This window comes from Meles meles, chromosome 2 (assembly GCF_922984935.1).
Source record: "Meles meles chromosome 2, mMelMel3.1 paternal haplotype, whole genome shotgun sequence".
Lineage (NCBI taxonomy): Eukaryota > Metazoa > Chordata > Mammalia > Carnivora > Mustelidae > Meles > Meles meles.
Genome location: NC_060067.1, coordinates 64,748,249 through 64,773,772, shown reverse-complemented (window position 1 = coordinate 64,773,772; position 25,524 = coordinate 64,748,249). Strand labels below are relative to the sequence as shown.

Sequence of the window (25,524 nt, the reverse complement as noted above, 5' to 3'; positions counted from 1 at the left end):
GGAAGTGTGGAAAGGAAGGATCAAAGCAGTGACTCCTAACCAGGGTGACCGGAACATCAGGCAATGTCTGGGGTCAGTTTGGATCGTCTCAATGACAGAGAGGCTACCAGTATCTATGGGTAGAGGTCACAGATGCTGGTAAACATTGTACGATGCACAGGACAGTTCCCACATCAAAACACTGATGTCAGTCATCATCAAATGACAATGGAACTGAGGCTGAGAAATCCAGGTTAAAGAAATGGGATCTCAAACCATAGAATCATATACCGATGTTGCTTATTATTAATAGTATTATTAAGTATGACAAATGCAGTATTTAATTTTTAAATATAACATTCTCAGAGCCTCCAAATGTTGCTTTAATGTGATTTTAAGTCTGTTGGTTTCTTTATGAGATGACATGGACAGAAAATCTAGCTCCTGAAACTCCTCTCTCACCAGGGGCTCCTGATTCTGGAAAACTCTGTCACAGGCTATTGAAAAGACCTTTTGGAAAAACTGCACTCATCTCTTTGGCTAAAAATAGGAGGACATGACCCACAGTGTGTTTCTCAAGCTAATGGGAGCCTTAACTGCCAAGGTTTCAAGTCCATGGCCTGGTCCCTGGAAGTAGATTTTCTACCTGGCCTGGTAGCCTTCTGTCCGTTGAGACCAGAAACCAGCAATAAGCTTTGTTTCTAGAAAATTAGGCAGTTCTCATTTTAATTTTGCTTTCTGTTTAGTGTAAGGACCTACTTAATCAGAGGGAGCCATTTTGTTGTTTATGCAGTAAACTTAGATTGACCCTATGCAGTAAATTTAGATTGATCCTGCCCCTCCCAGAGGAACCTACTTGCAAAGCCCAGATACAAGGGCGGGTCAGGCCAGGTAAAGACAGCCAATCAGTGGGGTGCGCATACTGTCTCCCTAGTTACCAGCCCCAGGTAGCAAAGCCCAGATACAAGGGCGGGTCAGGCCAGGTAGAGACATCCAATCAGTGGGGCACGCATATATCTACTAGGGTGAATTGTAATTCAATTGGCTGCCCGTGTGTGACCTAACATGACTGTACAGTTTTCTCTGTGTATTGCAATCTCATTGGCCACCTGTGTATAGCCCGGCTAAACTACCTCTATAAAAGTTTATCTGTGAGACTGGGAGGGGTCGCCTCTTTGCAAAAGACGGCCCTGACCGATCAGTTTGATTCTCAATGCTTGGCGTGAAATAAAGCTTCGCTTGACCTTCACTTTGTATCGGTCTCACTCCTTTGATCACGGACCCTAACATTTGGGGCTCGTCCGGGATTAAATGACGAGAACTGAGCCAGCATCAGAATTTCTGGGAAAAGTCTCCGGAGGTAAGATCACGGGATCCTGTCTGTCTGGTTGCAGAGCTCCAGGGTATGGCCCACCAGGAAGAAGCTGGACACAGCCACGCTCCCCAGGGCTGGAGTGGATGCAGGGATGCCCCTTCCCTCCACTGGGGGAGCACCAGGGGGTTCAAGTCCCCCTGGGCGGTCAGGGGCCTGCCAGGGGTTTTGAGTCCCCCTAGGCGGTCTCTGGGGGTTTGAGTCCCCCTAGGCAGTCACCACAGGGTTTGAGTCCCCCGCCATTTCAGGGGGTTAGAGTCCCCCTGAGTGGTCACCAGGAGGTTCATGGTCCCCCAAGGCAGACAGGGGGTTTGAATCTCCCTAGGCAGTTGGGGGTTCGAGTCCCCTAGAAAATCCCCACCTGTCTTGTCTTTTTGTTGTCTGTTGTGTTGTTTTCTGTGATTGAAGGAATGGGGCAAGCAGAGAGTAAGGGGACTCTGACTTTCATCTCTCTGTTCCTCATGTGGGGCTTCTCCCTCACTCATTTCATGTGTTAAGGGCTATGACTGGAGCCAATTGGGGTTAGCCTAACTCAAAACAGAGACTTTAAGGAATATTGCCAAGCAGCTGTCGAAACTCCCTTTGCTTCGGGTATTTCCTGTCTCCTCTGGCCCCATGTGGACTGCCTAGCCCTTCCCCCTTGCTGGCGGGAAAGCATGGTGTCTGAAGTGGAGTGGGCCCAGGTGGAATGTGAAATCTGTTAACAAAGAGATGACTAAACTGAAGGTTAATTGTCTGTCTCAGGGTTTCAATGGGTAATTGCTAAAGTAGATCTCAAAGTCTTTGGTAACCTGAAACTGTGAAGGTTTGAAGGTTTGCTTGAATGACAAATGGAATTAAATTTGTTGGACATCTAGGTCTTAACCAAATGGGATAAAATGCTAAAGCTCTGGTGGCTGGAACTGGGTTTGTGCTTTTGAAATCTGCTGGTGAACATGTTTTGTGCTTAACTGATTCATAAATTTGCCTTCTAAGAATTCTCTTGTAAAATGACTTCCACCTTAAAGGGAATTCATATGGGGAGAATTTCAGGACAAATACAGGTCTTTGATATGCTAAAATCCTGGAACTGAAATGGGTAAGAATTTCCAGAAGTAAAAGCTGCATTCGGACTAAACCAGAATTAGTAACATGGGACTAGATGAACTGAAAGATTGTAATGTTATATCTCTTGATGTTTTTTCTTATTTTAAACATTAATGGTTCTGTAATGTTTGCTCTTCCAGACTAGGGAAACTTTTTCTTAAGTTACCTGCAACTTACAGACATGTAAAAGTAGTCATTTGTAAACAAATCAAGGTATTCAACTCTTTCTATCTGAACCCTCTGAAACCAAAAGTTCTCAGCAAGTATTCTTTCTTCCATGGCAATCAGTCATTTGCATAAGTTCAATAAGAATATGTTCTCCTTGTAACAGGACACCATTGGAAACACTGGTTATTTTACCAAGGCTTTGACTGGAATGTCATATTTGAAAAGACTCAGATATGACTAGACAGCTTAAGGGAACTAAGGTTGACTTTATAAAACTTGGAACCGTAAAGCCCTTTGGAACTGTTGGCCTGATACCTTGCTTACAGAGTTCCTAGCAGCCTCACCAGGTGAGTAAAGAATGTTATTTCCTGGCAGGTGCAGGAATCTCAGGATACTTTGGGAACCTCAGGAAGAGGAATTAGCCCAAATCAACAGGTATTGCAGGCATGTCTGATGGCAAGTACGTAGCTTGGCTTCTGGCCTGGAGAGGCTACTATAAGTTCAACCTAGAGATTCCTTATAAGAAGTTCCAGCAAAGCAGATTCTAATTTATAGAGTGATTTATATGATCACTCACTGTTCTTGCTGAGCGTATGTAAATAATTAGGCCAAATTTGTTAAAACTGGACTTGTTTTTCAAATAAATTAGTCCTGATTTGGCTATCTCTGGAAACGAGGGTTATTTTAGAGAGAAAAATTATGTTTTAATAACACACTTTTATAGATGTTAAATTCTAGATTTGATTGTCTTTAAATGTTTGTTTACCTAAGCTAGACAGCTTGAGGTAAACTTCAGGGAAGTTACACGATAGCTTGTTTAGACGATCTTGCTTTTGTCAGTCAGTCAGCCCCAGATACAGGGAGGAAACTTCAGAAAATTAAAGGATTTGAAGGGAAGAATCTGACTGAGTTAGTGGGAATAGCAGAAAAGGTGTTTAACAACAGGGATGCACAGGAGGAATGTTTTGGCATTACATGAGGTTGATAGGGGATGGTAAATGAAAGGAAAAGCCTAAGCACAGAGAAGACAGGTGGGAAGACTTAGATTCAGATCAGTGTGCTTACTCTAAGGAAAAAGGACATTGGGCCAGGGAGTGCCCTGAAAGGAAGATGGCCATGCTGGCCTCCAGAGACTGAAGGGGCCGTGGTTCAGAGCCCCTCCCCGAACCTCAGGTAAAAATTGAAGTGGAGGGGAAATAAATTGAAACCTATGGGAAAACTATCTGGAGAGGAAGTCTGGGTACAAGGAGTGAATGGCATAGAAAGACATAAATGGAAAACTATGCAGATGTTTGTGGCAGCAGTAGATGAACAAGATGAACACATTCTTTATGAGCCAGTCTCAGAAACAGAGGAGACAAGAGAAGGGAGCCTTCTCCAAACCCTACAGATCAAGTTTCCCGAAGTATGGGCAGAAGGGAAGCCCCCTGGCTTGGCCAAGGGACAGCCTCCAGTGGTGGTACAATTTAAAGCAACAGCTACAGCTTTTCACGTCCAGCAGTACTCCCTCCCTTGGGAAGCAAAGGAAGGGATCAGAAAGCACATTAACCACATCCGAGGAGATGGGATCCTAGTTCCTTGCAAATCTCCATGGAACACACCTTTGCTGCCCATCAAAAAGGCCGAGACTGGGGAGTACTGGCCCGTTCAGGACTTGTGGGAAGTTAATAAATGGGTTGAAGATATCCACCCAATGGGGCCTAACCCCTATACCCTCCTCTCCCTCCTGGGCCCCAAAAGAATTGTTTATACCATCTTAGATCTCAAAGATGCATTTTTCTGCATATCTTTAGCAAGGGAGTCTCAGCCCCTCTTTGCTTTTGAGTGGTCTGACCTACAGGAAGGATTCCAAGACCAGCTCACCTGGACAAGACTTCCCCAAGGGTTCAAGAATTCACCCACTATCTTCAAGGAGGCCCTACAAGAGGATTTGTGTGAGTACAGAACCTCCAATCCGGGAGTCACTCTGTTACAGTATGTTGATGACTTGGTGATAGCTGCTGAGGACTATGAGTCATGCTTGCAGGGGACAAGAGCTCGCTTATAGACTCTGCAGGAAAAGGGTATCAGGTGTCAGCAAAGAAAGCACGGCTCTGTCAGAGCCATGCCAGTTATCTAGGCTTTGATCTCCACGAAGGAGTGTGTTCACTGTCTGAGTCCAGGAAACAGGTGATCATCCGATACCCCTGCCCGACCACTTCCCAACAAGTGAGGGAGTTTCTTGGGATGGTGGGCTAGTGTAGGCTGTGGATACCTCGGTTTGCGGACATGGCCCGACCTCTCTACGAACTGGCAAAAGGGGGGCTCACTATGATAGAGTGGACAACTGGGCAGAAGGAGCATTTTGGGAATTACAAACAGTCTTACTGGGTGCCCCAGCATTGGCCCTGTGGATACCTCGGTTTGCGGACATGGCCCGACCTCTCTACGAACTGGCAAAAGGGGGGCTCACTATGATAGAGTGGACAACTGGGCAGAAGGAGCATTTTGGGAATTACAAACAGTCTTACTGGGTGCCTCAGCATTGGCCATCCCAGATGTTACCAAGCTCTTCCACTTGTATGTGGATGAAAAAGCAGGGGTGGCCAAAGGAGTTTTGACTCAGACTCTGGAGCCTTGGCAAAGGCCAGTAGCCTATCTTAGCAAGAAACTAGATCCAGGAGTGGCTCGGTTCCCCCTTGCCTCCGCATAATTGCTGCCACGGCCCTCCTGGTCAAGGATGCAAGCAAATTGACTTTGGGTCAAAATCTCATCTTTACCACCACCCACAGTATCAAGGGCCTTCTCTAGACTCCACCAGACTGATGGATGACGAACACCCGAGTGACGGGGTACTAGGCCCTCCTCCTCAATGAACCAAGAGTGACTTCCGCCCCTGGTGATGCTAAATCCAGCCACACTGTTGCCAGAGGAGCTGGCTGACCACCCACACGACTGTGGGGAAGTCCTAACCCAGGAGTAAGGCCGGACCTCAGAAACATTCCCCTTCCGGATGTGGAGATGACTCTGTTCACAGATGGGAGTAGCTACATGGTCAATGGAAAGAGGTATGTGGGGGCTGCGGTGGTTTCCCCTGAGCAGGAACTCTGGACAGCAGCCCTGCCACACGGAATATCAGCACAAAAAGCGGAGCTGATTGCACTCACCAGGCACTGCAGATGGCCAAAAGTAAAACCGCCAGCATCTATACAGACAGCAGGTACACCTTTGCTACTCTCCATATACATGGGGTTATTTATAAAGAAAGGGACCTATTAACAGCAGAAGGAAAAGGAATTAAAAACAGAGGAGAAATATTGGCTCTCCTCCAGGCTATTTGGGACCCAAAAGAGGTGGCTGTTGTGCATTGCCTGGGACACCAAAAGGGGACTGATCTGATTTCAAAAGGAAACCAATTAGCAGATCAAGCCTCAAAGCAAGCAGCCTGAGAAACAGTGCAAGAACTGGTTACACTCCTGGCTCCAGCCCTACCAGAAAAACTGGATATTCAGAGGAAGATTTAAAGTACTTAAAAAAATGGACTACACTGGACTATGAAAGGGACTGGGCTAAGACTAAAGCAGGAAAGATAATTCTTCCTCAAAGACTAGGTAAGAAGTTAGTAGACCAGATACATCAGGGTACTCATTTGGGGACACACAAACTCAAGGAGCTTATAGGCAAGTAGTTCCAGGTTTCTAAATTAGGGCGTATGGTTCAGGATGTAGTTGATAGATGTGCTCATGCCAGGCAGTTAATGTGGGAGGAACTAGAATGGGAAGAGGGAAAATAGAAAGAGGTAAGGCACCAGGAATTTATTAGGAAACAGATTTTACAGAGATGAAACCCGGAAAATATGGGCACAAGTATATGTTAGTTTTTGTAGATACCTTTTCAGGCTGGGTAGAGGCTTTTTCTGCCAAACATGAGATAGCAGGAGTGGTAGCCAAAAAGCTACTAGAGGGTTGGGTTACCTCTCATGATCGGGTCAGACAACGGCCCTGCATTTGTGAGTTCAGTCTCACAGGCATTGGCCAAGGCTGTGGGCACTAATTGGAAACTACATTGTGCCTACCGGCCCCAGAGTTCCAGGCAAGTAGAGAGAATGAACCGGACTCTTAAAGAGACCTTGACAAAGCTAATTCTGGAGACTGGTGGTGGATGGGTGGATCTCCTTCCTTTCGCCCTCCTCAGGGCGTGATGTACACCCTGCTTAAACAAGGTGACCCCATTTGAAATAATGTTCGGGAGACCCCCGTGCCCCCCGCTCTGCCTTCGGCTACAAGAGGTTGCCCTAGCAGAAATGACTGATCAGTCTGTACTCCTATCCAACATAGCAGGATTGCCCTGCCTCGGGGAGGCCTCCTTAGAGATTTGTGGTCATGGAGTAGAAGTGAGGCTGGCACAGATAATAGGCGTTGGCAAAAGAAAGAAAGAGAGTGGAGTGTTTTCCCAGACAGGGGGCATCCCAGACTGGCATGGGCAGAAGAAGCAGGAGACAGGAGAGATGGCGGCTATGGGGGGCGCTGTGGGCATGGGGTTGGACCTGTGGCTCTGATCTTGCATCCCTCCCTTAACTGACCCCCCACACGCCCAGGGGCCCCGAATGCTGGTAGGCTAGTTCCCACCTTCCATGTGCAAGGATCCCCGTGGTGGATTCCAGTGTAAGGATCCCAGTGGCTACATCCCACTGGGATGCTGTCTGAGCACCACGTTGACCTCTCCCCATCCAAGTTCATTTCTGCTTCACAGTGAACATGGCCAGTGAGCCACATCACACCCACCACAGCCCTCTCTGCTGCAGTTTCTCATCTGTACATGTCTGTGAGGACTCCATTCAAGAGGTGGTTTCCCCAAAGCCAAGAGTTTTCCTTTAAACCAAGGAAAAAAGTGGGACTTGTTTGTCCCCTGTGACGGCAGCATCTGCCATGTCAGTACATGAGCCATGGGAATGTAATCTTCCTACCACATCCGCTGGTGGCCGGTGGCCTGACTGGGGAGGGGTTGTCAAGATGCTGAGCTGGACTCGCCTTCATGCTTGCTGGGGTCATGTGGCCCCAGGTGGCCTCCAGTGGCTGTTGGCTTTCCTTCACAGACCACACCATCAGCTCATGGCAGACCGGGCCAGTTCCTTGGGCTCTGTGGCAGGCTCCTGCTGTGCAGAGGGCCACCAAGGTAAATCAGAAGGCCGGGCCCTGGTCACAGGAGTGCACATCACAAACCCCAGGGTATTGTCGGTGGGGGAACAGGGGGAAGGAGTATTAGCATTTAGAGTTGCTGCATCTGTTATGGGTTGAGTTGTGCCCCCCAAAAAGAGATGTTGACACTCTAGCCTCCAGTCCCTTAGAACGTGACCTCATTTGGACATAGGGTTGTTGCAGACGTGATTAGTTAAGATGAGGTCCTATTGGAGGAGGGGGCCATCATCCCTGACTCCAAAGCCACAATGATATGGAGGCAGGAATGCCAGGGATGGCCAGCAGCCACCAGAAGCTGGGAGAGTGGCCTGGACCAGATTCTGCCTCAGCCTTCAGGAGGAACCAACCCAGCCACCACCTTGAGTTCAGACTTCTGGCCTCTAGAACCAAGAGACAATACAATTCTACTATTGTAAGCCCCCCAGATGGTGATAAGTTATAGCTGCCAAATGAAATGGATATCATGTACACTGAGCCAGACGCTGGCTGGTAAGCGAGCAGGCCTGGTGATCTGCATCTTAACCCGCTCTTGGGGTCATTTGGACACCCCATGGTTTGAGATCTTCTGCTGAGAGAAATCAAGCGTGCCCAAATGGGGCCTCTTCCAGCGGGTTCTGAGCAGGTCACAGGAAACCCTATCTAAAACTGCAAACCTTCCAGCCCTCTGTCTCCCTTGCTGTGGGATAGGGACCTGCAGTTCTGACCCCTCAAGGGCTTAAGCATGCTCCCAAGGGCCTCACCCCTGCATGGTTACTTGGCCTCTGTAAGACCCTCAGCAAGAATGAGCTCTGCAGCAGAGGAAAGGTTCCCGTTCCCTCACGCAATGAGGAAATCGTCCTCGGCGTGCAGTACCCAGGGGATGCTGACGGGCATCAGCCAACCCAGCTCCAGTAGGAGATTCTCATTCAGTCCATTACCAGGAAGCTGTCTTTTTGGACTGGACCCTGAGACATGGAAGCAGATCCAGTAGGACCGGTGCCCTCAGGAGGCTCATAGGTGGCAGGGGACATGCTGGGGTGCAGATGTACATGGACCACTGTTGGGATGCAGAGGACGTGCCCTGGGTCTGACCTCTCTGGACCTCACGTTCTAAATGTTATTGAATGAAGTCACCCTACGGTGGTGCTCCTGGTAAATGGAGCCAGAGGTGAGCCCTCAGCGACATAAGGAGGAAGATCTCGTTTTCATTTAGAAGGAAATAATTTGGATTCTTTGGATTCCAAAGGAAGCATCTGGGGGTATAGCTCAGTGGTAGAGCATTTGACTGCAAAGGAAGCATCTTCGGGCACATGGCACAGGGCAACACACCAACAGTGCCTGCTTGGGTCCCTCACTGCTCAGGCATTCTACAGGCTCAAGTCTGCCAGCAGGTGCTCTCTGAGGACCCCTCTGTACAGGCCTGAAGGGAGGATGGGTCCAGAACATGGCTGCCTGGAGCCCATGGTCCAGGGTCCCCAAGCTGGTTTGAGCAGAAGTACTTGGAGCCAGGTTTCTAGACTGGGGAGGGCCCGTGAGCCTCAGAGTTGGCAGGACAGCAGGGAATGACGGTGAGCTCTGAAATCACCCCCATGTCCACTGCCATCTTCCCCAGGTCTGAGGGACTGTGGTCATGGAGGCCTTTCCTGTTCTGCAGGACAGAACATGGGCGCCAGACAGACCTGGTCCTGCAGGGGCGAGTCTGCTGCTCCAGCCTGGTGTGTGTGGAGGGGGACTGACCTGGGCACCCCCGGTTAGAGAGCTGTCACCACCCAGGATAAATGACAGGCCTGTCCCAGCACCTCGTGGGGAGTGGGGCCCTGCCCTGCCCAGCAGCCCACTGGCTGGAACCCAAACAACACTGAGCAGGGTCCCTCACCTTCCACCACTGGCCGCCCCCATGCATGCTCCCCAAAGTCAAACTTCTTCACTGGCCACTGTGTCTACATTTTGCTTCTCTGTGTACTGTACTTTTGGTACTCTATGTACCACTCCTGGCCCTCCATGCCCTTCCCCTTCCTGCCCCTTAGGACCCAGTCAGGCACAGTGCCTTGGGAAGCTTCCCTGACACCCAGGCTGAGCCCGGCACACTGTGCCTGGGCTGCTGTGCTTCCCGTTCCCTCTGCTGCAGCACAGAGCCGGTGACGGCACAGGGCTCCCACTGGGATTTACCCATCTGGCTCTCTTGGAGGGCCAGAAGCATATCTGAGAGGCCCTGCGAGCCCAAGGACCCATTCAGTGTCCATTATATGGAACAGTCTGCTGTTGGTCCTGCCTTCGGCACCCACCCCACAAGCCCAGCCCTGCCTGAGTCCTGCTCTTGCTAATCAGCCCCACTTGGATAAGCCACTGACAGTCATCCTGCTGTGACCCAGCCTGAGCCTCCTGCTTCCTTTGCTGACCGACCCCTGCAGAGGCAGTCATGTGGTCAGCTCCGACCCCGCCTGAGCCCCTCCTACCCTGGTGTTGTCCCAGCACCTGTCAGCCTGGGATGCCGGAATCCCTGCATGACCAGCCCACACCATCTCACCCCCTTAAATAATAGCAAGAATAGCAAATCTTTTCATGAGGACTCCGACCTTGTGTGGCATGGTATCCCTAGCCTCATTTAATCTTGCAACAACCCCACTGCAAGTGAGGGATTTCCATTCTGTCAATGCTGAAAATGAGGCTCAGTGAAGTGAGCCATCCCATCCCACACGGTCACACTCAGTCTGGCAGGGGTGGACCCTGGGCGGTTTCCATCCAGACCTCGGGCACCGAGCCCTCTGTGAGTCTGCCCTGCTATATCAGCATCCCTGTGTGCTAGCCCGGTCCTGCCATGGCTACTCCATGTCACATGAAGACCCTGAGGCCCAGGGAGCTGAAGTTAGTGCCTGGCTCGCATGGCGGAGGCAGGATCACAACACGGGGCCACCTGCCGCTTCCCTTCCTGCACCATGGCTGGCTTCACTGGGGGGCCAAGGACCACCATTCTCCCAGGGAGACCGCTGCCATCTGGTTGGGGGTGGGGGGCTCTGTGCAGCAGGTGCTGGCAGAAGACTTACTTCTCTCTGTTGAATATGATGAATTCCTTCCGTACGGTCTCCAAGCACTGCTGGAGGTGTCCATTCTGCCGAAGAGCAGAGAGGCGAGTGTAAATGATGGAGCACCCTCCGGGGGCCATGACCGAGGAGTGACGATGAACAAAGCTGGACCTAAATGGGACTGCAGCTGCTTGGGAGTAGGGGTGGGCTACGTGACTGGACTGGCCCTGATGGTATGGGCGGCTATTAAGGGGAACCTGGCAGATGAAGACGTTTGCCACAACTTGAAGCCATTCAATCCAATTTAAAAGTCATGTTGGAATGGAACATGGGTTGAAAATCATGAAGTTGGTTTCCTCATTGCTGGAATATTCATTTGGTCCAATTAAGAAGTGAGATGGGTGGGGGAGGGGAATGTCAAGATGACCCTGCAAAGGTGCTCGTCCTCTTCAAGAACAGATGCTGAGGACAAGTGCTCTGTGACACATGTCTCAGAGGCCTCCTGAATGCCGGATGGATGCCCTGCACCTGTGCAGAGCCCCGTCCACCCTCAGGCACCCTTGTCAGCACACACGCAGGTGTCTCCAGGCCAGCTCTAGTTTTAAGGGCTACACAGATGTTTTGATTTCTTTTAAACTTAAGAGAAAAAAAAAGAAACTTTAACATCGAAAGCTATCTTCATCTTCATACCAATATGGTTGTAAAATAGAATTTTAAATCTTTTTAAGGGGAAACAGTTGTGGGTTAGTCATGCCCCTTAAAAAGATGTGTTAAGGGGCATTTCGTTGGCTCCGTCCTTTAAGTGTCCAACGCTTGGTCTGGGCTTGGGTCATCATCTCACAGGTTGTGGGATCGAGCCCTGAGTCCAGCTCCCTGGTGAGCAAGGAGTCTGCTCTGCATCAGAGTCTTTCTCCCTCTCCCTTCCCCACTGCTCCTCCCCACTAGTGCTCTCTCTCCCCTTCTCTCTAAAATAAATAAATAAATAAAATCATAAAAAAAAAAACCAAACGGATGTGTTGAAGTCCCAAGCATTCCTAATGGTGAATGGGACCTTATCTGGAAACAGGGTCTTTGAAGTCTTACTAGAGGAGGATGGGCCCCCAACCAATAGCTGGTGTCCTTAGAAGAATGCCGTGCGAAGGCCCAAGGACACAGACAGGAGAGCACCACCTGGAAGGAGGCACGTAGGGGAGGAAGCAGGTGCAAGCCAAGGAAGGGGTCAATGACCGCTGGCCACACCGGAAGGGGGAGAGAGAGGGAAGGACCGTCCCTGCAGCCTTTGGAGAGAGCGGCGCTCTGCCCATACTTGGATCTTGACCTCTGGCCTCCAGAATTGTGACAGAACGCATTCTCGTGGCTTGAACTCTCCATGGGACCCACGAAAGTTGCCTCCCTGCCCCAATCTCGGGTGGCTCCATAGCACAGTCTTTCCAGAGGGCACCCAGGACTGTCTGGTACGGCGTGGTGACTCCCCACATGGCAGGCAGGCTTCCACTCTGCTCAGAGACACACAAGGCTTCCGCATTAGGACCCGCGGCCACGTGAGTGATGCGGACAGATGGACATGTGCACCTGCAGCGGGTCTCGTGCTGTAAAACCACACCTTCGATCGAGCCACTTTACTGACTGCAAATGAAGGTGTGCGGAGAGGCCAAGGGACATGCCTCCACCTGCCTAAAAAGCAGCCTCGCTCCTTCCCGTTCCCTGGTGTCTAGGCCTCCTCCCCCACTGGGGTCCGCTCCTGAGACCCGGCTCACCAGAGGACAGCTGTCCTTCGTGCCGTCTTTGGACCTGTTCTTCGCCAACCTCTTCTTCTTCTTGTGAAGCGGCTTGGATTCGAGGATCATTTCTTCAAGTTCAAATGTGGGATCACAATTCAGTCTCCCTTTCTGAAAGCAAGCGGAGAGGCAGACTCAGTCTGTCTTGGTTCCACCCACCCTTGGATGTGCCTTCATTCATTCATTCATTCAACACATAATGATTAACTGCTACAGTGGGGTACATAGCTAACGTGTTTTTTTTTTTTCTGTGAGTAGAAGCAATACATTCACATTCTTGCTGTAGACCTCGCTCATTCATCCCTGTATCCGCCACTGCCCCCACACCCCTGTTAACAACCAGGGGGCTCCTCGGTCTCCTTCCTGCGAAGGGTCACTGTGCCGGGCTGAGTTCAGTTACCCAGTGTGACCTATTCACTTATTTTATCACACACACAATCTAAGGTTATGACTCTTTTTTCTATAATTTTTAATAATTTAAAATGCCATTTCTGACCATAATCCACCCAGTTCCTCATGCTGGCTTCCTCAGCCCTCAGCTGTAGCAGGGTGGGCTCCATTCACTTTGGTCAGGAGGAATTCTGTCCCCCTGACTTCTAGACTGTGGACCCAAGTTGCCAGCTGGCCGAGGTCCAGCCCAATACCCAGCTAGGGATGCCAGTCCCTTCTGGCAATACAGCCCCGTGGTTATGCCATCCACAGTCTTGAGGTCCACGGGAACCTCCTCCAAAGAGCTGGTCCAAGTCTTCACTGGCCTGATTTATCTGTCATCCATTCATTCATTCACTCACTCACTCATTCCAGTACAGACTCTGGATATAGACTTCCTGAGGTCAATTTCTCACTGAGCAATCATGGGCAAGTTCCTCAATTTGAGAATACTACCTACGAGAACCACTTCCCTGTTGTGAAGTTTGTATGAGATAATGCACGTGGAATTTCCGAATAACCTCTGGCTTGCAGAACACTCAGTCCCGTTAGACCATGATCGTTCATCTGTTTATATATGTGTGACAATCACACCTCAAGGACTTCCCGTGCCTCCAAGCTCCATCCGTTGTCTGGGGTCTCTCTCATGCAGAGGCCAGTCCCAGCTACATGGGCTCTGGCCTCCAGAAGGGCGGATGGCAGATGCCCTGTACCAGAATGGCATTAACTGCTCATGTAGATCTACGTACCTGTCCAGTGCAGGACCAGAGAGGCTGCGATTCACTCCAGGTAAGGAGGTGGGGGGCTGGTCTGGGGCGTGTCCCATCAGAAGCAATGCTTAAGTTTGCCTCCCTTCCAGAAGGCAGTTACCGAGACCCTCAAATGGGTCAGTCACTGGGTTTGAAGCTGTCTCAAAGGAGGGACAGGAGATACCAGGAGACAAGGAGAGGAAGGGCATCCCCAGCAGAGGAAGCAGCATGTGTGCAGGTACACAGCTAAGAAACAACAGGGCCAGAGGGCAGTCGCTTAGGCATCCTGGTGTGGCTGAAGCAGGGGTCCCCTGCTCATGTTTGTGTGGAAGTGTGCACGAGTGCGAGTGTGTGCATGAGGACGCATGAGTGTATTTGGGTGGGCTTGGGGGAGAGCAGCAGGTGCGGGCTACCAAAGGCTGAGGGACACAACACCCACTGGCCCCAAGGGTCACCCAGGCATCTGGCACACAGCCTTGGGGAAGGCTCAGCCCTGGCCACGGGGAGACTGTTTTAGGCAATCTGTGTTCCATACAAAGGACTGCGTGGAGATCCCTGGGTTTCATCTCCATGGCCTGAGAGGAGCAGAAGAGGACCATAGAGGAGGCTGGCATATTTCTCTGGCATATCCAGAGCGTGCGTCCTGGGGGAAGCCAAGCAAAGGAGTCCAGTCCAGAACTCCAGCAGACTTATTCATTAAACAGACATTACCAGGGTGGTATTTAATGAGGGCTTACTGAGTACCAGGTCCTGCTCTGAGTCTTTGGAGGCCTTTTGGCATTTATTCTTCCCAAGCTCTGTGGGAGGGGGTGGTCTCTCTCATCTCCCCAGTCCAGGCGAAGCAGCCCTTCTGGAGCACACCTGAGGTCACAGAGGTGGGAGTGAACCCAAGTCTCTATGGCCTGGGCCCCCCAGGGTGGGACAGCCTGCAGTCCCCTCCAGGACTCAGCCCTGGGTCTCTATAGGTGCCTTTGCATGTTGATTGGCTTGTTGTTTGTACAAAATTCCTAGCCCACTGGTTGTCAACAGGGGCAGCTGTCCCCAGGGGGGCTTGGCAATGTCTGGAGATGGTTTTGGCTATCACAGCCGGGGAGGGCTACTAACACTCTGTGGGCAGAGTTTAGGGATGTGGCTGAACAGTCCCTGATGGGCAGGCCAGGCCCTCACCGAAGAATCATCCGGCTCTAACATCAACTGACTGTAGCACAGTTGAGGAGATCTGCTCTCGTCCGTAAGCTCCCTGACAACGGGCACCAAGACTGTTTTCTTTACGGGGCTTCACCTCAAGTCACACGGGGTGCCTGCCCATGTAGGCACTCGGTGAGGCCACACCGGCTGTGTCCATGGTTGGGTGGATGAATAGGTGGATGGATGCACACAGTAGGTATGATTCTCCCCCCAAGTGCCTGGACCTGTGCACACAGTGGGTGTGATTCAATAGAAGAAAGGAGGCTCTGTGCCCATAAAAACCTACAAGGAGAGAAGCCTCCCAGGTGGAATCTTGGAAATAAGGTCCAAATCCACACTCAGTCTTGGTGTAATGGGAGACCTTTGGGGGCTCCTGCGGCCATGGCCAGCAGAGGCCTCCCTGGCCAGCTTCAGGATCTTCCTCTAGAGCAGGGCAAGGGACCCTGCAGAGGGATGGCATGCCACTGGACAAGACCCCCACTCACATTAGGCACAAAGCCCGGCGTCAGTGCCTTCTCGAACACTGCATCCCAGTTCATGTCGGACAGGTAGGGCGCGCTCTGAACGTCCCCAAGGCTGGATAGGCGGCTCTCGGGATCCTTGGTCAGGAGCTGCGGGCAGACAGCAAACATGCTTGCACCAGCCAGGTGCCCCGCTGAGGCCAGCGGGGACCCTGAAGGTAGAAATCTAGCAAAAATGAAGGTGCCTTTGCTTTTATGCTCCATTAATGCCGTGCTCTGGGTTGCCATGGTCATAAGTGTCTCCTATACTCATCCTTTTGTCACCAGAGAGGAACCCGGAGGACAGGCTGCTTCCAGATGGTCACCCAGAAAGGAGCTCTGTGGCAGGACCTGGATTTTCAGCCACTGCTCTGTCCTTGGGGACTAGCACCCGTGACATGCCACTCTCGCTGATGTCTGCAGAGGCTTCTAATTAAATATAAAAAGAATTAGCCACCTCATCTTGAGACTGTCAGCCTGGTAATAGATGTTCGAAAGTGTAATAAAATTTATCCCTGGACAGCTTTGTGGTGACTTCTGTGGCCTGACAAAGTGGCCTCATTTGTAGCCAAGGGTATAATTTTTAACTTCTCCACAAATAGAATTTCTGCAAATACAGGCCGCGGCAGAATAAAAAGCAGCCATAGAGTCCCACCTTGCACCCAAATGAGGCTTTCAGCTTTTCAAATACATACTGGCTGGTCTAACATGAAGAACACCTGGGTTAACAGGGAGAGACAGGGACCCTTGACCCGGGCCTGCTACCCCTCCCTGTCTACCCCCCATCCCTACCCCAGCTGCAAGGTCTCAGACAGGCTGCTGCAGGGTGTGCACCTCTTCCCTCCTCCAGAACAGGAAGGGCAAAGGCAACTCTTCCATTTCCAGTACGTGATTAAGATGGGACCCAAGGGGATTGGTGAGGACCTGACCAACGCTAAGGGGTGTATGGCACCCAGCTGCCAACAGGTGGGAGCTAGAAGTCAGAGCCCCCCTGCCAGTTTGCTCCCCGCCCCTCAGCCCCCAACACTGCAGGAATCTCCCAGATGTGCCCAGTGAGCGGGCTGTGGTCATGCCACGTGAGGACACCTGGCAAGGTCCTATCTGCTGGTCTTGGCAGCCTCCTCCTAGGGGCTGCCCCAAAGTGCCGGGTGCAGGTTTAAACAGAGATCGCACTCCAGTGCCCCATGGGAGGTCCCTGCTTGGACAAGAGGTTCTCCTGAGTGCAGGGGCAGGTGGTGTCGGCACTGGCACGTGCATAGGGCATCCAGGGGATTGTAGTCAGCAGTGGGGTCTAAGGACCCCCGACTTCTAAGAATCAAGTGCTGAATCTCATGGACAGTGGTGTAGGGAAGAAGAGTTGGCATCTGGAGCTGGGAGAGCCTGGATTCCAACCTCCCCTCTGCCCACAGACAGCCCTGTGGCCCCATGGAAGGACTTCACCTTCCCGAGCCTCTGTGTTCCCACCTTTAATATGGGCTCCCAGGGCTGTGAGGATTACGAAGAACCAGCGCACGTCCCAGAGCACAACATTCCCTTAAGCACCGCTGGCTGCTGTTACCATCGCCCTTCTACAAATGATGGGGTCCCAACCACATGCCACCCTCCATCCACCCTGAGCATCTTGGGGGATCCCAAAGCAGGGAGCTAAACACCAGCCTCCAAAGGAGGGCACCATCTCCTGTCTGTGCCAAACTCGAGCGGGCTTCAGAACCACCCGGAAGCTGATGGCAAAAGTTTCTGAGTCAGAATGTCTGGGTGGAGCCCAGGAATCCGCATTTCCAACAAGCTCCCCACTGGCGCTGCTCGTGCTGCTGGCCCATGGGACACACTTGGAGAACTACTGCTTTATTCTAGCCAATTAGAGTTCCTGGAGAAAAGTCAAGAGAGTTACCGTGTCCTAAAGTTCAGCGACTGGAAAGACCATTTGTGGCAACAATTTTAAAGAGCCGTATGCGTTAGGTGTAACTATTTATTAGGAGCTTGTAGTGGAGTGAAAAGAGCCAGAGGCTTTGTTGTCGCAGACGTGGCTGTCCCTTACCTTCTTCAGCAGGGCCACCATGCCTTTGCACCACGTGGAGGAGTAGTGGACGCGCTCCACCTTGAACATGTTGAGGATCTCGTCGATGGGGGTGGCCGAGTGGATTTCATAAGGTCTCTGCAAACAAAGGACCAGACAAGGGATCAGAGAGACACCAACTGGAGGACACCACCCATGTGGTTAAAACTGTGTAGACGAGGGGGTGGTTTATGCTTTCCCTTCACATAACAGTGGGTGTTCCTCTTTCAGCACAGAGCACGTGGCCCCTCCCCATGTGCCAACAGGCACCAGGCTGGTAGGGTGGTCCCAGAACCCAGCAAGTGGGTGCTCTGTTGTGGCCACAGGAGGTTAAATGAACTTGGCAAGGTCACATAGCCGGTAAGTGGCGGAGGCGGAATCTATGCCCAACAGCCTAACTCCCGAGTCCCTGCTCCAGGCTTGTGAGTGTGGTGGCTCTCACCATCCGCTAGACACCGAGCATCACCTCCAGTCACAGTCCCTACCTGCTGGTGGGCCTCATGGCACATTTCCCAGCATTGGATGAGCCCGCTGGGAGTACACAGGGCTGGATTCACCAAAGTCTGGGTCTGGTGGGGTGGATGGATGGCGAGAGGCCGGACTTCTACGTGCCACTCTCTCCCCCACACCGAGAATGCATAACTCTGTTCTCCACCTGGCCATGTAGAGCATTAAACCTCTGGATGCATTTTTGCAACATTGTCTGGGCATGTTTTGTTTTGTTTTGGTTTTGGTTTTTTTCTGCTTCTAAGAACCTCTCAGAACTTGGGATGGGACCCTGGGTACATAGATTGGACAGTGTCTGACCTCTGCACCTGCACCCCCCACATACAGAGTTCACTCCCCCTCTTCACCCTCCACCCAGCTTCATGGGCCAAGATGCTTTGAAGTTTGCACCATGGTCAAATGGCTCAGGGCTGGAACAGACAGTCACTTCTGGAGTACATGTGTTCCACCAACTAGAGAAACCAAGAGTAATGCGTTCATAGTTGTCCAAGTGAACCTGATTATCAGTTATGAATTCCTTGAAGGCGGGCTTGGATGGTACTCATTCCTGTGTTCTCAGGGTCTAAAGCAGCCTCAGCCATCCAGCAGCACACGAGGACAAGCATGATGAGTCCATCCATCCACAAACACTGCCTGGACACCTGCAGGGGGCCAGAGCCTGTACTGGGCTCATGTGCTTCATAATGTATGGGCTCCAACCTTGTGGAAAGTGGCTTCCCAGAGGGTTGCTGCAAATAGGAGGTGCCATATAAGGAGGTGAGTGTGTCCTGAGCCCTGGGTGGGTGATGATTCCCTGGAACAGAGGAGAATCTTTATCTTCAGCAAATGGGGCTCCCCCGGGGCAGACGTCTGCCTGTGGAAGTGCACTGTGCCTTCTGATGTACCCACCCAGAAGGGATCTTTTCCTGACCGGCTGCCTCCTCTTTCATGTATCGATCAAATTGGGAATTCCCCTTTTTGCCCTTTAATCTGCAGAGCAAAGCCAAAATCTGGGGGCTCCCTGGAAATGCCAGCTGACTAGATATGTTAACATTCTTTGCAAATGCCTTCAAACATTTTCTTCCTATGTCAAGACAGGCGGAGTATGGTTCCAGAAATGAAGACTTTAGAGTTTCTTCCTGAGGCTGCTGCCTGCCTCTGCCTTTGCAGGACCCCCCTGACGTCACCAGTAACAGCTACCATGATTAGAAATAACAGGAGTGAACAGTGAGAGCGGAGACGTCAGTTTCTGGACTCTTCCAGATTGCTTCTTCCCAAGTTTCTGCCTCTGGGGAAACCATTCCTCGCATCCTGTCCCAGCTGTACCTGGAAACCCAGCTGCTGGAGGCGGGAGGACCTTGGGACATAAAGCAGTCTCACCTCCTCATTTTAGAAGTCGGCACAAATGGCGACCTTGTCCCATTGCACAGAGATGCAGGTTCTCTGTCCCTGCTATTTCTCTGATACCAGCAGTGCCCACCTGGTCGAGCACCTGGCTGGAGAACCAGCCAGCGACAAATGGAAAGGCTTTTCTTGTCATTCACATTGCATTCTGTTGTTCCTTCTTGGTTGCCTCAAGGCACCCGTCAACCTGCTTTTCCATCCACTTTCCAAACCTGCCATGCTCTAGTTCTGTCCTCTCTGCTTCTGGAAGGAACCAAACCAGTAAGAGTAATGGTGGTAATCATTACGGTAACCCTGATAAGCCACGAGGCCAACACAGCAGTTAAATACATTCACAGAGAAGATGGGAACAACAGGCATGGGATACACTTGGCAGCTTGCCTTCTCAGCATTTGTCCGTATGGGTAGCTGCAGAGAAGCCCAGCTCCTTCTATGAGAATATCAGCAAACCCGAGATCACTATTTCACCTGTTCCGGGAAAGAATTTACTGAAGCTTGGTTCTCATGCATTGGCCTTAGGATGTGTTGACTCAGAAAAGCAAGTGGCATTTCTAAGGTAATTACATGTATTTCTAGGGAAAGTGCTTTTAGCAGCAGGGCACAAATATACTCATTATGGAATGCAGGCGGGTCTCTATTCTGGTACACTCAGTTTACAAAAAATGCCAATTTACCGAGAAATCCAAGAGAGCGGACGAGAATTGCTATAGACTTGTTATTTGAACTGTTAGAGCTGAGCTGGGCTTTGGGGACCATCTAATCCAATGTTTTTTCCCCCAAAAACCTTTTTACTCCAAACCCCAAACACGGAACAGATGAAAGTGAAGAACACTTCCTCGGGCTATGAAATCTCCAAAGCCAGAAGAAGCATTCTGCAACCCCTAGAACTGTTCAGCCACTTCTGCTGGGTCCTAGAGGTCCATGAAACACAGTCTGAAAACCACAGAACAACCCACATGCTCTTTCCCTGACCTCAATGGAGACAGAAAACCCAGAGAGTGAGGTCACAGAGTCCGTTTCCTCCCAGGTCCTGACTGCTGGCACACTGCTCTCTGTCTGCTTTACCAAGGGACCAGAAGTCAATGTTCAGATCGAGGACCTCCTCTCTCCTTCCATCAGCTTTGCACACCATTACCACTACACTCCCTGTTCCGCTCTGCGGCTGAACCCATCCAGGGGGGTAGACCTACTTCTCCCAGAGCTCCATACACCCTCCCTCTTTATTCATCACCTCTCTGCACCCCCGACCTTGTCTGTCTATGCGATCACAAGGAGATGAGCTGCCTGGGGTCAAAGGCAAGGTTAGGGAGGGGGCTGGGGAGAAGCAGAGAGGTACAAGGCCTCAGGGCGCCATAGGTGGGGGTTTGGGTCTCCACCCTTTGTCCACACTGAGAGCCCACTGTGCAATGCAATGTGCCACGAGCATACATTCAGGATCACATTTAGTTCTCTTGGTTTCTCTCTGGCAGCGGTTCACAAGCAGAGACATTTTGACCCCAGGGTATATCGGACGATGTTGGAAGATATTTTCTGGTCGCTATAACCCAGTGGCGGGAGATTTCTGCCGGCATCTGGGATGGAGAGGCCAGGGATGTGGCTAACATTCCACACTACACACAGCTGCCCTGGCACAAAGCATTCCCCAGCCCCATGCGTCCACAGTGCCAATGTCGGGGAGCCCTGCGCTTTGGGCCTGAAATCCCATCCCCCCACTTGGTAGATGAGACATGGGCTCACCCCAGATCATTCAGAGACTATATGGTAAAGCCAGGATGGGGGCCCAAATGAATGTCAGCAAAGCCAGGATGGGAGCCTGGAAACGTGTGACTGCCAAGGACACATGCTCACTCGACCACTATGCGGCCATGTCCACGGACAGCACCATATTGCCTACCTAGCAAACCCGAGTGTCTCCAGCTGACCTCAGGGGCTTCGACAGACTGCCCCTGACTATGCCCTGACTGCTCTATGGTCAGAGGTGTTTGCTGTGTCCGCCTCCGTGGCTCTTCCCCACCTGTACTCACGCTATTCCCTCTAGCAGCTCCTCTGGGACCGAAGCTAACCTGTTCCCTCAGGTGTTCTCCACGCTCCTCTGAGCAGGTCACTAGCACTTTGTCTGCATAGCCCTGTCTCGCAGTCATCGCCAGGAGCATAGTTAACATGCATACTGGATGCTGCATGGGCTCTGCTCGTTTTCTCACTGTCCCCATGGTGGCCCTGTGCATTGGCCTCATAATCCCCATTTCATGACGGAGGAAGCCGGGGCTCAGATGAGGCCATGCCTGGCTCCAGCGTGCTAAGGTGCTAAGTCAGAGAGGATGCAGGCTTGCTGGCAGGCCCCCTGGGGCAGAGATCGCAGTGAGGATTGGAGGCTTGCTGACATTCATCAGGCATGTGCTGGGTAATCAGCACTGTCGCAATGACTTAATTCTCAAAGCAATCCTGTTGGGTGGATATTATTAATTTTTCCCCTATTAACAGATGAGGATTCTGAGCACTCGATCTATTTCTCAGCTTCGGTTAACGTCACTGATGAGGCACCTGGTAGAACCAGGATTTGACCCTGTGAAGTCCTCTAAAATCCCCTTTGTAATGAGGAGACAGCTTTCGGTTGAGTGAGAGGAAAACACCTTCTCGCCATTCAAGCGGTCAAAAAAGGGAACAGGTTCTTCCCGGAGGTAAGGAGCTCCCTGGGTGCTGAAGGGAACCAGTGAACGGTGGGTGAGCACCTGTCAGGGATGCCATCTGGAGCCTGGCAGACGGGAAGGGGGACAATGGCTGTGCTGAGGTCCCTAAGGCCCTTCTCTGGGTCTGTGGCCGGAAACCTCTCCTCTCTAATCAGAGGGTGTGGTTGCAGTTCAGAGAGACCAAGGGACCTGTGCTCTAATAGGGAACTGGGGAGGGGAAGGTGGTCACAGTCTTGAGTCTCTTTCTTTCACTCAGCAGGTGTGCAGGAGGAGGACTAAGAGTCTACTTTGGGCAGAGAGATCCTACTTATGTCCCTGGTCCAGCCTATAGGATCCACCCAGGCCACGGGATTCTGTGTTGAGATTTTTAAGCCCATTGATGACACTTGATTCCTCTTCTCTCTCTACAGAACATGTGGGAAGAGATGACTATTTACCACACTAGAGTATTCCTGGGTCCCTAGCCAGAGGACTGTCCTGATCTTATCCATTCTAACTCTTTCCAACTCTAAGATCTTAGAACACACACTGGAAAATTCCCATGATGGCTCTCATCTTTGGGAGGTAAGAAGCTCCCTGGATTTTGAGGGACTCAAGGAACAAAGAGGTGGATGACCACTTGTCAGGGATGCTGTCACTGACATGATGGAAGAATTCTGGGGTGAAAGGACAGCCATTTCCACACCCCAGAGATAAGCAGGAATGCATCTCGGTATAGTTTTTTGTTTGTTTGTTTGTTTTTTGTTTTTTAACCAAGAGGGATTGTTTCCTGTATGTATAAAAAACCTAGAATTGAGGGGCACCTGGGTGGCTCAGTGGGTTAAAGCCTCTGCCTTCGGCTCAGGTCATGATCCCAGGGTCCTGGGATCGAGCCCCACATCGGGCTCTCTGCTCCGCGGGGAGCCTGCTTCCTCCTCTCTCTCTGCCTGCCTCTCTGCCTAGTTGTGATTTCTCTCTGTCAAATAAATAAAATATTTAAAAAAAAAAAAAGGGGGCGCCTGGGTGGCTCAGTAGATTAAGCCGCTGCCTTCGGCTCAGGTCTTGGTCTCAGGGTCCTGGGATCGAGCCCCACATCAGGCTCTCTGCTCCGCAGGGAGCCTGCTTCCTCCTCTCTCTCTGCCTGCCTCTCTGCCTACTTGTGATCTCTCTCTCTGTCAAATAAATAAAAAATTAAAAAAAAAAAAACAAAAAAAAACCTAGAATTAACTGTTTGCGTAAACTTGTCAAAGGCGAAGCCAGACCAGACACTTGTGAGAAAGGTTTATGCGACCGTGTAACAGGCATCCTTTCATTCAGTCACTCTGTCACTACATCAAAGTCCCCGATCCCACTGTGTGCTTCTCCTTCTTCCCTTGAATGTGGCATTTGGATCTCTTAGTAGAAAACCCTGTCACATTAAAAACGAAACAATTTATTTTGGAAGCAGCAAGAACCACTCTACCCTTGGGGCTTTTTGCCAAGTCATCATCTTTGACTGTTCTGACCCGTGAGGAATGACAGATGTTTAAAAAACAAAAGCAAAAAAACAGCACAAAGCCCACAGGCCCCAAAATTCTGTCCCTTAGAAGGAGTTCCCAAACCAGGGCTTAATACATAACCTAATTGCACGTCCAACCTTCCCCCAAAATGTAGTCTTAACTGGTGTGTCAGGAATTTTTCAATCCTGGCCTGGGATCCTGCTCGCTGGGTCCTCTCCACCCTGAGAGGAAAGACAGATAATCTAAAGAGAAGAAACCTTGCTTTCCCCCCTAGAAAGCTCTTTGCCAGAAGGAATCTTCTTCTTTTGCTAATAACATCTTGCCCCATCCTCCTAGAAAAACCTTCCATTTTGTAGGCTTCCTTGGAGCATCTTGCAACGTGCAAGATGGGGGGCTGCTGGACTCACGGATCGTTTAATGAAGCCAATTAGATCTTCAAATTGACTCGACTGATTTTTATTTAACACAGAAAATGTACTTTCTGCTAGTGAACATCCAGTCATGCTTGGGGCAACTTCTGGTGGAATGAGGACATCAGATAAACAGCCTCTGGCAGATGCCCATGTCCTTTAGTTCCTTTAATGTTAGGAACCGTCACACTCCCTCCTGACTGCACGTATCAATGAAAATGGCAGATGGCAAAGGAACCAGCCAAGAAAAGATGAATGTTTTCATTCAGCGCCTGAGAAAACGAAATGTGTGTATACACACACACACACACACACACACACAAATACATATATATATACACACACATATATACATGCATATATATGTGTGTGTATATATATATGTATTCTAAAAACACCATGTATAGTAATTACACTTTTGAGGAATTCAGAGGAAATAATCAAGACCAAGAGCAGACGATAGTTGTTTAAACTACAGGATGAAAAATAATAATTATTTGCACTCACATGACTTTGGCGGTTTGCAAACTGCTCTTATGAATATTCATTCATTCATTCATTCATTCATTCCTCACCCTTTATCACCCGCGCAGGAGACTCTCGCCCTCCAAGAGTGCACCTCCCCTGGCCTCAATGTGCATGGACAAAAATCACTGTGAGACACTGAACATCACAGCCTGAGGCTCTGCACTGGGAAGTGGAGTGGTCAAGGCGAGCAACATGTAAACCCTGGATCTCTGTCTGGGGTCAGAGTGATCCCATGGCAACTTCAGCTCCAAGAAACAGTCTGAAGGCTTTTATTTCCGTTGTAACAAGAAGGAAACCAAGGTTCAGTGGCATTGTTTTCCAACAATACTTGTGCAAAGAAAAATGCCTCAGAATGAGTTTGTCATAATTCTTTCCACTAAAGTAAAAATGAGTTATTAGTTCCCATTAGTTATCCTCAGCTATTAAATGAAATGAAATAAAAACGGAAGTACACACTGAATGTCCCATTTTTATGGGACATTGAGCTATGTATTTGGGGGAAGATACAGAACCAACAAAAAAGGCATGGTCCCTATATTTAAAGAAATTCAAATTGAGCTGGAAAATCAGGCAGGTGTACCGCGTTGTGGGTCGAAAGAGGACAGTGTTTGAAATCACGATACCAAGGTGTTTGAACTGCCACAGATTAGATGCTGACCTTGATGTAAGACCTTCCCCATGAACATCCATTTCCCCACGAGCAGGAGGAGGCAGCTAGACCAGAAGCTCACTCTGGGCCGCTTTAATGCTCAGGGACATCAGGCACAAGGGCCATCGGAACTGAAACCCAGGGCCTCTGACTCCTCAGGTGGGCTCCTTCCCAGCCAGGTGGCCAGCCAATAGCACCCTGGTCCAATCTGACCTGACCCCCCGACTTCTAGGGCTCCCCATGTCCCCCAAGCAGATGCACATCTTACCCAGCCCCGGAGCAGCTCGTAGGCCGTGACACCCAGGGACCACCAGTCCACGGGGTACGAGTAACCAGGGCCTCCATCCACGTACACCTGGAAAACTTCTGGGGCTGCCAAAGACAGGAGAGAGAGAAGG

The 25,524-nt window shown here is 50.6% G+C and overlaps 1 protein-coding gene across 2 annotated transcripts in view; it reads right to left on the bottom strand.

The window, feature by feature from the left end:
• STK32B (serine/threonine kinase 32B) overlaps positions 1 to 25,524 on the bottom strand; it is a 436,152-nt gene that overhangs the window by 12,353 nt on the left and 398,275 nt on the right. For both annotated transcript variants that reach the window (XM_045986344.1, XM_045986350.1), the window contains 5 exons: positions 25,395 to 25,498; positions 17,467 to 17,583; positions 15,414 to 15,539; positions 12,542 to 12,673; positions 10,806 to 10,870 (listed from right to left, as the gene is read on the bottom strand). In XM_045986344.1, coding sequence (XP_045842300.1) covers positions 10,806 to 10,870; positions 12,542 to 12,673; positions 15,414 to 15,539; positions 17,467 to 17,583; positions 25,395 to 25,498 — 544 coding nt within the window. The remainder of the gene's footprint in view (positions 1 to 10,805; positions 10,871 to 12,541; positions 12,674 to 15,413; positions 15,540 to 17,466; positions 17,584 to 25,394; positions 25,499 to 25,524) is intronic.